General features: G+C 34.6%; 2 protein-coding genes across 10 annotated transcripts; one reads left to right on the top strand and one right to left on the bottom strand.

Moving 5' to 3' along the window:
* The first annotated feature begins 374 nt into the window (after window positions 1-374).
* Window positions 375-2,607, top strand: LOC137831573 (protein NETWORKED 4A). The gene has a single exon (XM_068639306.2). It carries the CDS (start codon window positions 571-573, stop codon window positions 2,191-2,193), a length of 1,623 nt encoding a protein of 540 aa, XP_068495407.2. The 5' UTR covers window positions 375-570; the 3' UTR covers window positions 2,194-2,607.
* Window positions 2,608-3,261: 654 nt separating this feature from the next.
* Window positions 3,262-11,808, bottom strand: LOC137831572 (ATP-dependent RNA helicase DBP2). Of its 9 annotated transcripts, none has more exons than XM_068639304.1 (15): window positions 11,305-11,808; window positions 10,359-10,451; window positions 10,059-10,223; window positions 9,842-9,937; window positions 9,399-9,473; window positions 8,512-8,673; window positions 7,906-7,986; window positions 7,414-7,512; window positions 6,885-6,980; window positions 5,374-5,505; window positions 4,725-4,886; window positions 4,494-4,610; window positions 4,332-4,406; window positions 3,743-3,976; window positions 3,262-3,605 (listed from the first exon to the last, which is right to left on the bottom strand). In XM_068639304.1, exons 1-11 carry the CDS (start codon window positions 11,602-11,604, stop codon window positions 4,782-4,784), a joined length of 1,404 nt encoding a protein of 467 aa, XP_068495405.1. In that variant the 5' UTR covers window positions 11,605-11,808; the 3' UTR covers window positions 3,262-3,605; window positions 3,743-3,976; window positions 4,332-4,406; window positions 4,494-4,610; window positions 4,725-4,781. The 9 variants fall into 9 exon arrangements, with proteins under 9 accessions (XP_068495405.1, XP_068495406.1, XP_068495404.1 ...); XM_068639305.1 differs by having other exon boundaries at window positions 4,812-4,886; XM_068639303.1 differs by having other exon boundaries at window positions 4,494-4,583; window positions 4,812-4,886.
* Between the last annotated feature and the right edge of the window lie 1,485 nt (window positions 11,809-13,293).

Raw genomic sequence — 13,293 nt, 5'->3', positions numbered from 1 at the left:
TTAAATAATTTTAATAAAAATTGCATGATTTTGTTTCCTGAGTGTTATATTGTTATTTTTTATGATAAGGAAGAAAGTGAAATATTTTGGTTAATTTATTATTAATATTGAAGTCCATGAAGATGAGAAGAAGTATTAAGAGGTTGTTGTGAGAAAAGTAGCAGTGGAAATCCTTAATTAAATCCATCTGTATTATGTGAAAATTAAGAAACGAAAAGGTTCTTGTTACCAACAAAGCCATGTATCTTCTGTTCTTCCAAACCGACATTTGTAGCTAGCTTTAACAAGGTTAAGGACACTTCTACATTCTAAACAAGGAAAAGATAAAACAAGAAAACAAAAAATAACGTTGGTGTCATGTTATGACCTATTGTTTCAATACTCTTCCTCACAAAACATACTGGAAAAAAAAGGATTCACCCTTCTTAACTTTGAAGTTGGGAAGGGTTGTTGGAATCTCGTTTTTTTTCCTAGTTTTGTTTTTGGTTTCTCATCCAAACCTCAAAGCAACATAATCATATTCCATAATCATTTATATATATATATATATACGTACATTCCACCTTGCTGATGATCATCAAGAAAATGACAAAACGATCCTTAACCACAGAGATGGAACGCAACGTGAGGCAAATGCAGAAGCTGATTGAAGATGACGGAGATTCCTTTGCCAAAAAGGCTGAGATGTATTACAAGAAGAGGCCAGAGTTGATATCTCTTGTTGAAGAGTTCTACCGTGGCTACAAATCTTTGGTTGAACGTTATGATCACATCACCACACCTTGTGATCTTCAATCGCAAGCTTCTGGTGTTTCAGATTATGGTTCTGAGCCACCTTCTAGCATGCCTTCTCCCTCTCCTAGGAAGATGGGGCGTCGCATATCCCCCAACCGTGCTGCAGGGTTCGATGTCTTTCTTGGTTCTGGTGGGAACGTGAATAGTTTTGATGCATGTCAAAAGGATGGAGATGGTTCTTCTACTTTGACAGAATCTGATGAGGATTATTATGATGATAGCTCGTCTATGAACAGTTTTTCAGGCTTCTTTGGGAATGGAAATGATCAGAATAGTGTCAACAGAAGGGTGATGGAATTGGATGTTGAGATACCACCTGATGGGAAAGAAAAGCTGTGCAATGAGGAGGAACGTGTGAAAAATGCTGAGGATTTTCGTGCTAAGATCAATGCCTATGAACAGGAACTAAGGAATGTGAATGAGAAGTTGAGGCTTTCTGAAGGGGAGATTAGTAAGCTGAAGATTGAGCTTGAAATATACAGATCAAAGGAATCGACGAATTTGAAGGGTGGCTTTGGATTATCTTCAACTGTAGAAGGGGTCAGGATGGGAGGGGAATCCTTGGAGTTGAAGAAACTTGGGGAGGAGCTAAGGTTGACCAATGAAAAACTTGAGTCTGCAGAAATGCAAGTTGTTTCTTTGAAATTTGGGGCTACTAGAACATTTGAAACTATTCAGCAATTGCAGGAACAGCTTGACTTGGCTCAGAAAGACATTTCTTCTTGGAAAATAAAGTTCAACTCCCAGAAAAGAGAAAACTCAAAACTCCAAGAAAGGCATGCAAAGATGAGAACTAATTTAGCAGACCGGGATCATGAGGTCAGGGATTTAAAGACCCTTCTATCTGATGTAGAACAGAAAATGTTCTTTGAGAGATCAAATTTGAAGTCTGAAATAACCAAGTTGTTGGGAGAAAAGACTCTTTCAGAGAAGAAGATCAAAGAATGGGAATGTCAATGGCAATCTTTGGAAGTAGATATAAAAAGAATCCACTCTGAAAAAAGAGAGAGGGAAGAGACCCTCAAAGGAGAAATGGAGCGGTTAAAGAAAGACACTGAGGACAGAAATAAGTCTGCAAAATATGTCAATGAAAGTCATGAGGCTTTGAAATTAGAGAGAGATAACTTGAATGCAGAAGTTGGTTCACTTAAGAAAGTGATAGATTCAAGAGATAATGAGATTGAAGAGGCTCATAAACAAGTGGAGGAACTAACATCAACAGGTAAGATGCTAGAGGAAGAGATTGAGAGGCAAAGGGTTGAGATCTTAGGAGGAGCTGAAGAGAAACGTGAGGCCATAAGGCAGCTATGCTTCTCACTTGAGCATTACAGAAATAGGTATAATATACTTCGGCAGGCTTTCAGAGGAAACAAGAGACTTCCTCTTTGGGCCATCTGATATGTCAACATGCTTGCCTCACTTGCATGTAAACTTGTACAATACCACCCTTCCTTCCTGTTCTGTATTTATTCTCTTCATGTTTCTGTGTCTGTGATGTATTTCTTATACTTTGTGGTGTGATGTATATCACCCAAGGTTACGAGAAGGTAGAACTTAGAAGTCGCAGTCATGTTTCATGGTTTGTAATATTTTGGTTTGTTTTCATATGTTGGTTCTAAGTGTCATCAGGTTCAGTTAGGAAGCTCTGCAGGACCATCTCTTCTTGAGAAGGAGGCCCGTTAGAAGATTACTCGAAAATTGGTTAGGTTCATATGCTCCCCTTCTTTCTGTTGAGTCGGAAGTTGGTTGTGTTGCATAAATGAGAAATTGTGTAGTCCGTTCGGTTTAAAACAATATATGATCATATCTCATTACCATACGAGTTGTTATTCTTATAATTTTATGATGTTTTTTACGATTCTAATTTATTTTATCAGTTTACTCAAAGGGAAAATGACGTCTTTTGTCCCTGCATTCCCCAGAGACTAAAATTTATAATACAAAATGTTTAGTATCAAATTCTAATGTTATATTTTGTACACTTTTCGTACATGGACAAAATAACATCCCCCACAATCAGCAACTAGGCAGTAGCGTCGTGATGTTCAGAGACCCCCCAAAATTCATGGTGTATGCAGCGAGAAAGAGGTACAATTTCCCAAATGTGTTATGAACTAAATATTCATATTTCTAGTCTCATTTGACGTGGTGATTGTGATAAACAATCAAAGGTGAAAGATGGATCCCTACCATGGCGTCTAAGTATGGATCTAATTTAAAACCACTGCTCTCTCATAATTGCTTCGTTAATCTCGAGCACACTATTGTCATCTTTTAACCAATACAAACATTTGAATCCTTTTATTTTTTATACAACATTTTGCGTAGAACATCTAATATTTAAGTCGAAGAGACGTTGCGTCAAGTCCTCTTTACGTTTATTTGAGTGGCATGATCAAAATTGGAAGGTTTCAGTCAATACATATTTCGCGGGTAGTATGAAGGCTCAGAAACAGAGAAACATAGTTGCGAAATGCAGCAAGCAGGATATATATACATTTCATGACGATGATGAAATATCTATGCGAATAGAGGAATATTTTTGACGCAAAACAAAATTTAAAAAAAAACTTGAAGATTTCTACGCTTACAAAAGTGCACTACCTATATGACTACTCTACAAACCACCTAGGCGTCTAGCAAGCTACTTGTTACTAGTGTGCTAGCTACCTATCACAAAGAAGCGAAAACAAACGTAGCGTAGACTTGGAAACTTAACTAGAAACTTCTCCATCTTCGTCCTGTTAGAAGCAACTAACCTATAAATGCACTTCGTCTAAAGAGCACATCATATCAATAATGCACCAGAACTGCAAAACAAACAATATGCACAGGGAAACCATTAGATAGGGTGGAGAGAAAAAATAATTGTAGCAAATGCAGAGACAGACCACGGAGAAGATGAAAACAACCCCGTCCCAAAACAAATAAATGTCATATTACCCACCTTAAGGGCTTTATCAGTTGTCATCAATCAAATATGGGAAGCCCCCCATACACCACATTAATCATCCCAGGCACTATCTGCTGCGCCCTCTCTTTTAATGTTTGCGGCAGCAATCATAAATTTATATTTATCTTCGATGTTAATTGAAGCAGCTCCCAATCCTAACTGTTTGGAAAAAGCAATATTTGCCTCTTTTTGTGCAGCTGCTGCTTCTTTCTCCTTCCGTCTAGCAACCTACAAGTACGGATAGAAAGTCAGCCGTGACATACAAGGTTAAATATAATACATTCACAATGAAATTTTTTTGGGAGAAATTGAGCATCTTGGTGGACCGTCAGACCCAAACCTCCAACACGTATGTATACTAATTAATCAAGGTATAAAGTCAATATAGATGTACAACAGTCAAACACAAGCCCACTTCAGTAAAACTACTAACACCGTAAGACTTCTAAAACACTAGTTATCTGTTTAGTATATCTTTTAATATATGGGTAAAATCTCAGTTCTTGAATTTTTACCCTCAATTTTAACGGTGCACCAAATGGACTCCAAGAATCTTAATATTATAGCAGAATAAATATACTACCTTTCCGGTTGCAAATGTCAATGTGTTCCCAGATTCAGCATCAGCTATTGCCTTCCTTATATTTGCAACAAGGAACTAAAGAGCAGAAACATATTAATGTTAAAATCTAAAAAAATAATACAGTTCACTTTTTTTACTGAGAAAAAGGAGGGTAGCAAGCACCATGTCACGATCAGTGTAAAATGAAGTTGCTAAGCCAGTTGATCCTGCACGCCCTGTCCTTCCAATCCGGTGTACATAATCTTCCATGGTCTATAAGTGAGGCAGCCATAACGGAGGCTTCAGGTATGCATTTGTCAAGAAATTAAAATTAAATTTGACTGAAAAATACCAGGCAAATGAGATGCCAACATAGCAGTAGCAGAATGGCAATCCACAAACAGTGGAAAATACCTGTACGCTGTCTGATAATCTTTTCCTAGTGAACTACAGATAAAATTCAGTCCTCAATCATTTAGTATTTGCTTGAAGCAGAAATACCTTAGGAAGATCTAGATTGATGACATGGGACACTCCAGTGACATCCAAGCCACGAGATGCAACATCAGTGGCAACCTGAATCGTACAATATGGTTAGCAGATAAAAAATACCTATCTTTTTTTATGTAATTAATTATGCATAATTGCTAAGATTTCAATATTTTAACAAGAATTATCTAAAGGAAAAAGTAATGCACATGGATATCATAGGTGGGTCCACATATTAATCATGCATAAAATACAACGCATGGTACCTTAATGGGTTCACTAAATTAAACAGAAATTATATATTTTTTATCATAACAGTAACAACTTTGACCTTAACATTTTCTTCTTTCTCCGTTTGGTACACCAAGAAATTTCCTTTAGCAAACAGGGAATAAAACAAGCCAAAGATGCCTTCATTATAATTAGACAAGCCACAGCATGGTTATTTCCAACAATATTTTCATTACTACTAAATATTGTAGAGAAGATCAGAATTTATACGTGAAGAATAGCTAAAAGTTGGCAAAGTAATGTACTATAAAATTGAGTAATGTGCTTTCGTAGGAGAGATTACCAAAATGTTGGTAGAGCCACTCCGAAAATCCTGCAAGGCAGCCTCTCTTTCATTCTGACTGCGACCACCATGAAGAGAAACTGCAGATAATCCTTGAGCTACCAATGCTTCAGCAACTTCATCGCACCTTGTCTATGTACAGATTAAAAACAAATAATAAGAAACATGTAGACATCAATTTGCAAACAATCTAATCAGATTAGACCATAAAACAAAAACTTCATGTATGAACCTGTACCAAAACTATCCATGATTTCCAATTTTTGGAACTAATCCACTTAAATCTTCAATATCTAGACTTAAGACTGGAAAATATGAAAAAATATCATGTGACAAGATACAAGCCCAATGTCATAAAGAATGCAATGCAATTCTCAAGTTCCTTCTTCACATTTGCAAATGGTGGAAGAAGCTCATTAAAATCATGCAAGGAAGCATAAAGCCGCCCAAGATAAACAGACATAGGACCCTCAAAATGTCGTGGAACAAAAAGTGTCAAGGCACATGCCATACAGACATTGTGTGTAATTGGTATAAATGGCACAAGCCTCACTCCAAAATGATGCACATGTCTCGTGGGGACAAAAAATAGGTTTGAGTGAGGTGTAAATAGTGGATTCAATAACACTACAGAGTTGAGCATCAATCTTTATCCATTCTTCATGATGTTTTGTAGGAACGAACTCAGTAATGGTAGTGAGATGGGTTTTGTAACCCAACCCACTTAACCATAACCCAATTTCAAAAGCCTGAGTGGAACAGTTAGACCCGTCTATCTTCTCAATACTGACAATATGGATAGAAAAGATAGGAGAATCTATTTTGGAGGTTGATGTGTTGTTGGAAGACATTTTTTTCTTGAAATTTGGAGGGGGAAAAAACTAATGAGGGAAAAGTAGATCAAACCACCAATTGAACTCTAATGAAGCTACCACCATTGGGTAGGAGTGCACGGAGTAGGTGACATGGGCGAAGGTTGATTAGTCCGCCACAAGTGCCGGTTGAAGTTACGGTTGTTGCGAAAGGAAAATTGTCAATGAAAGCACATGGATACATGGCTTACGAAAGCGTTTAGACAATGGGATAGATTAGCACGACACAATCCAAAGAGTGGTCATGGATTGGATTTTGGGTAATCCAATCCAAATCCAAATATTTGGATCAGATTTATAATCAAAATCCATAATTTTTATAAAAACAATTTGGATTGAGTTTTAAATCCAGAGAGAGAGAGAGAGAAACATTAAGGTAGAACCACATGTCTCTAAGAAAACAGGGGGGCTGTTTAAATATTGAGAAAAAGAAATTAATACGATAACTAGAGAAGATTTGATATTCTTTAATAATAATAATAATATGATCCGGGAATAAATTGAAATGTTCTTAATAATACATATATAATCTAGACATTCCTAATTATATAGGATTAGCTCCTTGTTTCTATAATCATAACAACAATAGAAATGTAGATATGATATTGATGCACCACAGGGACACAAAACAAAGCATACCTTCCTCTCAACGAACACAATTGTTAATGGAAATGGATGACCACATTTTTCAGCCTGTGATGCATCCTCTACAAGTAAATCTAGAAGCCGGTCAATCTACAAGAACAATGTAAGATTTCAGAACAGAAACCAAAAGAAAGAGAAAATAAAGATAAAAGTATCAAGGAAAATGACCATGCACATAACATGGGGTCAAAAATGCAACTAAACAAGATAATTTGTTCACTATCCTCAATTTTCTTCACTCGTATTACTATAACTTTGCTAACTCACATCTCATTCTCCCAACACTCCCTTAATTTTATGCACATGTGTACCTCATGGCAAGTATTTAAGAACTTGTGTGCAACAACAATTTTCAGTAAAAACAGTCCCCCTCCAGAAACATGGATAATAAAAACAGAACTTAACATTAAAAAAAACATTTGAAATCAATGACTGTCTGCCTTCTAGGAGGCATTAGACTAAACTTATAGCTTCTAGTCCAACTATTCACCAGTATATTTCCTTTTGAAAGTAAATAACACACCTTCTCGTTTTCAGAAATTTTCACAAGCGTTTGCGAAACATTAGTTGTTGGACTACTCACTTTCCCCACCTTCACTTGCACTGGGCTAGCCAAGTACTCCTGAAATTAAACAAATTATTGGTGAAATCCAAAATTATTCCTTCCAACGGAGCATACAAAGAAATATATTGCTGAAATATAATATTCTTCAAAAGAATGTCTTTTGGGGCAATATTTAATTTTAAGAAAGAGAATCATGGAAGAAAAAGACAAAATAGAAAACCCTAAAAAGAATAACTATACTTCAATTACTACACATCTAATGGGCTATATGTTATGATTAAGTATCAAGGCTGCTTACAATGTTATGTGAAAAGCAAATAACGAATGATAGAATTATTGTTTGTCTAAGCATTATTTCAAATCAGAATCACACTTCATTATTTTAGGATTTGTTTAAAGGCAAAAATAACAACGTTGAAAAATTCCTGTCAAGAATGAAGGAAACCTGACCTTTGCTAATGCTTCAATCTCCACAGGCATTGTCGCACTAAAAAGCAATGTTTGATGCTTCTCTGGAAGACTTCTCATTACCTGAGGATAACATTAGAATTATCGCTGATAACCCATTCAATTGGGACCATAATATATATGCAAATATAACATACACAAATTTCAAGCATGGTCATAGCAGCTAGATCACAGAAATCAAACTAAGGTACAGACTAAATAACAGTTGTAGAAGCTTAAATTGGAGAATGAAAATGAAGTTTCTGTCCAAAACAGGCAACATTTTCATTGCTAATTTTTCTTTAAAAAGTGTAACCTTATAACCTCTCTATGCTTTCTAATTGAAGGACGTCTTCTCCAGTTAAATGCTTAAAGAAGTGAAACTCAATATAACTAGTTCTAGCTTTATTGGCTCGACTTCAAAGTTCAATAACGGCACCAGTTTAAATAGAGGGAAAAAGTTATATAAGGAAACAACTGTTTTGAAAACACTGTAAAGAAAGCACAAACACCACAATGAGGTCACACTAGTTATCTTACATTAGGCATGAAACCGTCAAGAAAATAAAGGAAAGCCTCAAATATAAGCAAAAAACTCAAAATACAGACCTCTCTTATCTGTGGTTCAAAACCCATATCCAGCATTCTATCTGCCTCGTCTAGAACAACAAAAGAAATTCTAGAGAGGGAAGTATTGCCTTGTTGTAAGTGATCAATGAATCTTCCAGGTGTGGCAACTGCTATTTCAACCCCGGCTCTAAGTTCCGACCTCTGCCATAGAGACCAGAAAGAGAACACACAGAAATCTATGTTACCTTCAAGAAGTGGAGTTGAAATAAACTTCAAATAAAATTTGTTACAAGACTCCTTGTAGCAGAAACCTTTACTTTGTTGGACACTATTTACAAAGTGCTCAGTACCAGCTCTCAAACTAGCGTCCAATCTATGAAACACAGTGATACATGCATTTCCTCCAAATACAAACATCAAATAGCATCCACTAACACTATTCAGGGATACTATCTAGTTTTACAGATTGCCAACTACATCATATCTTTATTTTAATGTTGCATTTGCAGAATTATAATTGTATATTTGTTATCTTTTATAAATTTTATTAAAACATAACTCTATATGTATCCTGCATGTGTTGTATCCTTATATATTTTAAGAATAGTTGTATCACAACATTGGAAACACATAATATAAGTGCATCATATAAATAACTTAAATATCAGTACATCAGGAGAACTAGCTGCGCAAAATTGAATACACAGCTTTAACTCATCTCCAAGTTTCCAAGGAAAAACATAAAAATAAAAAAGACATTAATTATTACAAAAGCTTAATAATTAACATACAAAGATTTTTATGATGCTCTCAGATCATACTTAACACAATAGCAACAGAACAAATAATACAATCATCTTTGTACAAAATTTTAAAACACCAGGCAAAATAGCTAAGAAATAAAGATTATGTCAACATTTAATTACCTGCTTTTCAATGTTAGTTCCGCCCACAACTATAGCAGTTTTTAATGACTCGAGGGATCTGCTAAAAGCTTTAACCTACCAAAAATCAAAACAACAATGAAAAGAAAAGCTGATAGTTGTAGAAAGAAAAAATATTAATTATGAAATGACCTGGCGTAGAACATGTTTTCGGGCATCATACGAGAGATGTCAATCTCAAAACAAAACAACATATAATTCAAAAGTAAGATAGCAAAAATCTTCTACTACTACCGACAATATTTATAAAGATCCAAATGTCAAAAAAGGCAATAAACACAGAGAATAGACAATCTGTGAACCTAGGTATATGAAAACTATTAGGAGATAGTTTAAAAATCATTACTTGATTGGAGAAATAAACAATAAATTTCTCCCCAAATTACCCATTATCCATCCACATTAAAAACAAATGCATATATCACCTCTTTTTCTATTTGTTGAGCAAGTTCTCTGGTAGGAGCCAAAACTAATGCCAAAGGACCATCATTGCGCCGAATTGAAGGTTGGGCCAAGCAATGCTGATAAAAAAAATGAAATCACAACTAAAAGGTTGATCATTTAAATTTGGTTTGTTTTTCACAAATATGCAGTATCAAAAGATGAGTTTAGTCGAATATGCCATGTCTAATCAGTTCAGACCTGTATCATAGGAATTGTGAAAGCTGCGGTCTTTCCACTACCAGTTTCAGCACAACCCAATAGATCCCTTCCACTGAGAGCAATTGGCATGGCCTGTGCCTGGATTGAAGTTGGCCTGGTGTATTCATGGAAAGCAATATCCTTCATGATACTTGAGTCCAAACACTAAGAACAAGAAGTTCACGATTGCAAACACATTTGCAATAAATCAAATAACAGTTCCAAAAAAATTCGGTACAAATAGCTTCATAATTACCCAGAAAAATATGAATATGATTAAATATTAACAAAATTAAATACCATATCAGTAAACGATTCTATTGGTGCAGGTGCGGGAGGAGAATCAGATGCAACAGTAACGTCAAGATTAAGCCGGGAACGGACCTCTTCGATCTGGACATGACAAGCACTGGAATTTCAGTAACCAATATTTGTTTGTCTAGTTACAAAAAAGACAAATCAGGAAGAAAGCCAAACATCAAGATATAATAACAAGACGATAAATAACAACTCTATTAAAGATATCGGAAAAGAGTACAAATTGAGACTCTCAAATCAAAAACACATGAAAGAGGGAAAGATTATTGGGGCAAAGTAAAAAGGAGAAGGACAAGCAAAAGGAAAAACTCATCAGCGTTCAGTACACTGAAGAAGAAGAAGAAACTCTGTAATAGTAATCGATCAACCACAAAGTAGAAGCAAACTTCAATACAACTTTTTTCCCGACATAAATCCTACCTTGGATACAATCCCGTACCAGCCACAGTTAGATACTAAATGTGGACAACCTTCCAACACTGATTTGAACCTTAATTAGTCATCTTCAGCTAGACCAAAAAAACCCTTACTCTGTTACAATACAACACTGCCGTACAGTTTCAAAATAAAAATAAAAAAGCCTTTAACTGTATAAAAGTAGTTAAAAATAACTCGGATTCTCATCGTTACAAGCAAAGCAATGCATTTTACTATAAGCCTCGCTCAGATCAATCCGAACCCTCAGTCCTCATAATCAGCTTCGTGAACTGACAAGCAAATTAGCAATTCCCCCAAACACGCACACGCTTCAATCGAAACACAATCGAGATTCAAGAAAAACCCTAACCACGCGAATTGGAACAGAAACTCACATTCCTCAAAAAAAATATCGAAATCAAGACATTACACGCAAAGGTCAATAGAGAGAGAACCACGTGAGATACGAGACTGAACAGAAAAGACGGGAAAACAGAGATTGGATTGGGACCTGCTCCGGAGTCATACGCGAAGCGCGTTCTGAGGGTTGCCATTGCGGGAAGACGGGGTCAGGGGTGGCGAATATCCGCGGCGACGGAGGCGCGGCGGAGCTCCGGCGAGAGGCATTGTGGAAGGAGGGGAGCGAGGGAGAGCAATTGGCGTTGGTGTTGTTATTGGAGGCGAATGCGAGCTTGTGGTGGTTGTTATTGTGGTGGTGGTGGTTGTTGTTATCTAGGGTTACGGAGGGGGTTCTGGCGGTGGCGACGGTGGCGGAGCTGTTATTTCTGAGGTGCGGAGGCACATACGACATCGTTTGGCGTAATCTTGTTGTTGTTGTTCCTCTTGGTGAGAAGAAAAAAGGGTGAAGGGAGTGAAGTGAATATGATAACGATGATAACGAAAGAAAGAACGATGATGAGTGTGGAAGAATTGGTGAGCCTAAATCCTCACTCTCTCTATGGGCTTACAAGCTTACATCCAAACCCAATCTACAAACAAATATTCCTTATAACCTAATGCATAAAACCACATGTGAAATTATAAAAACAATATTTTATTTTAATCTAAATTTACAAAATCGAAAAACCTTTCTTCAAATTACATAGTTAAATATTTTCAAAATCAATATTAAATAAAATTAGGACTTATTAACAATTAAAAACTAAAATCGAAGAGAACAATTTATGAACCAAATTTGAGGCTTTTGTAAAATATAAAAACTAAATTGAAAAAAAAAAATGTTTTTGTGTGTTTTGTGTGTTTTGTGTTATACTAGAGTATCAATATTATCTTTGTTTGTCTAATTATTAAATTTGAAAATGTTAATAGGAATGCAAGCATTCGAATAGGTCAATATCTAAATTTGGACTCTACTCATGCACTTTTTTAGTAAATTACAACAAAATGATATAATAGTAAATATTGTACTTCTTGTAGTATGCATTGATCAATAAATGAAGTACAAAAAACTTACTTTTTTTCGTGTGTTTATTCTTCTCCAATACCACATTATACACCAAATATAGCATTAAAGTTGGTATATGTATGTTACATTGATTTATTTAAAATTAATATTTTTGTCTAATATTTTATGGTTGCTCCAACATGGTCCACAAAATAAATAAGTTAAGATATCTTAATGTGATTGTCCATAGTTAAAAAATTCAGTATGATTCAATAAATGTCCATTTCTATTTGTTCATTTTTGCATGAGTTTAAATTTATTATTTTCTTTTTCTTTTATGTATATCACGATTAAATGGATCAATCTACACTAAAAAAAAAATTTAAAAAAATGTAAGAATATATTTTTTTTAATTGATTATTTAATTTCCAATTAGAACCATCAAATATGCAACTTGTATTGCAAATATAATATCATGATCAAGTTGATCTATTTAAAATTAATATTTTTTTTGTCCATTTCTGTATTATTAGTCTAACATGGTCCATATAATAAATAAGTTAAATATATTACTATAGTTGTCCAAAATTAAATAATTCAATGTGATTCATTTGCATTTGTTCATGGGTCAAAATAATAAATGAGTTGAAATTTATTAATTTGTTTTGCTTTTATGTATCTCACGATTAAATGGATCAATCTACATTAAAATTGGATCATTTATTTTCAAGTACAACCATCAAATATGAAGGTTATATATTGTTTAACAAATATAAAATTTCATAAAAATTATGATACCATGATCAATAGTTAATATTTTTTTTTGTCTATTTTTGTATTGTTAGTCCAACATAGTCTATACTATAAATAAGTTCAAATATATTAGTATGATGGTTCAAAATAAATTATTCAATGTAATTTAATAACTGTATGTGTTGTATTTGTTCACTTTTATATGAGTGAACATAATAAACAGATTGAAATTTATTATTTTGTTTTTCTTTTATATATCTCATGATTAAATACATCCATCTACATTAAAAAATATATATAAATAAATATATTTTTTTCAATTGATTTTTTATTTTAAATAAA

This window comes from Phaseolus vulgaris, chromosome 6 (genome assembly GCF_051622355.1).
Source record: "Phaseolus vulgaris cultivar YP4 chromosome 6, ASM5162235v1, whole genome shotgun sequence".
Taxonomy (NCBI): domain Eukaryota; kingdom Viridiplantae; phylum Streptophyta; class Magnoliopsida; order Fabales; family Fabaceae; genus Phaseolus; species Phaseolus vulgaris.
Note: the sequence above shows the minus strand (reverse complement) of the source record. Positions and strands in the feature narration are given on the sequence as shown.

Bases quoted from the DNA above. Each gene is read 5' to 3' on its own strand.
- LOC137831572 (XM_068639303.1), bottom strand. From the start codon at position 11,604: ATGTCGTATGTGCCTCCGCACCTCAGAAATAACAGCTCCGCCACCGTC. The intron at 6,981-7,413 runs GTGTGTTATTTA...TTGTTCTTGTAG, and splicing joins AAATTTCTGAAAACGAGAAG to ATTGACCGGCTTCTAGATTT. The intron at 4,407-4,493 runs GTGCTTGCTACC...TCTGCTCTTTAG, and splicing joins TTTACACTGATCGTGACATG to TTCCTTGTTGCAAATATAAG.
- LOC137831573 (XM_068639306.2), top strand. From the start codon at position 571: ATGATCATCAAGAAAATGACAAAACGATCCTTAACCACAGAGATGGAA.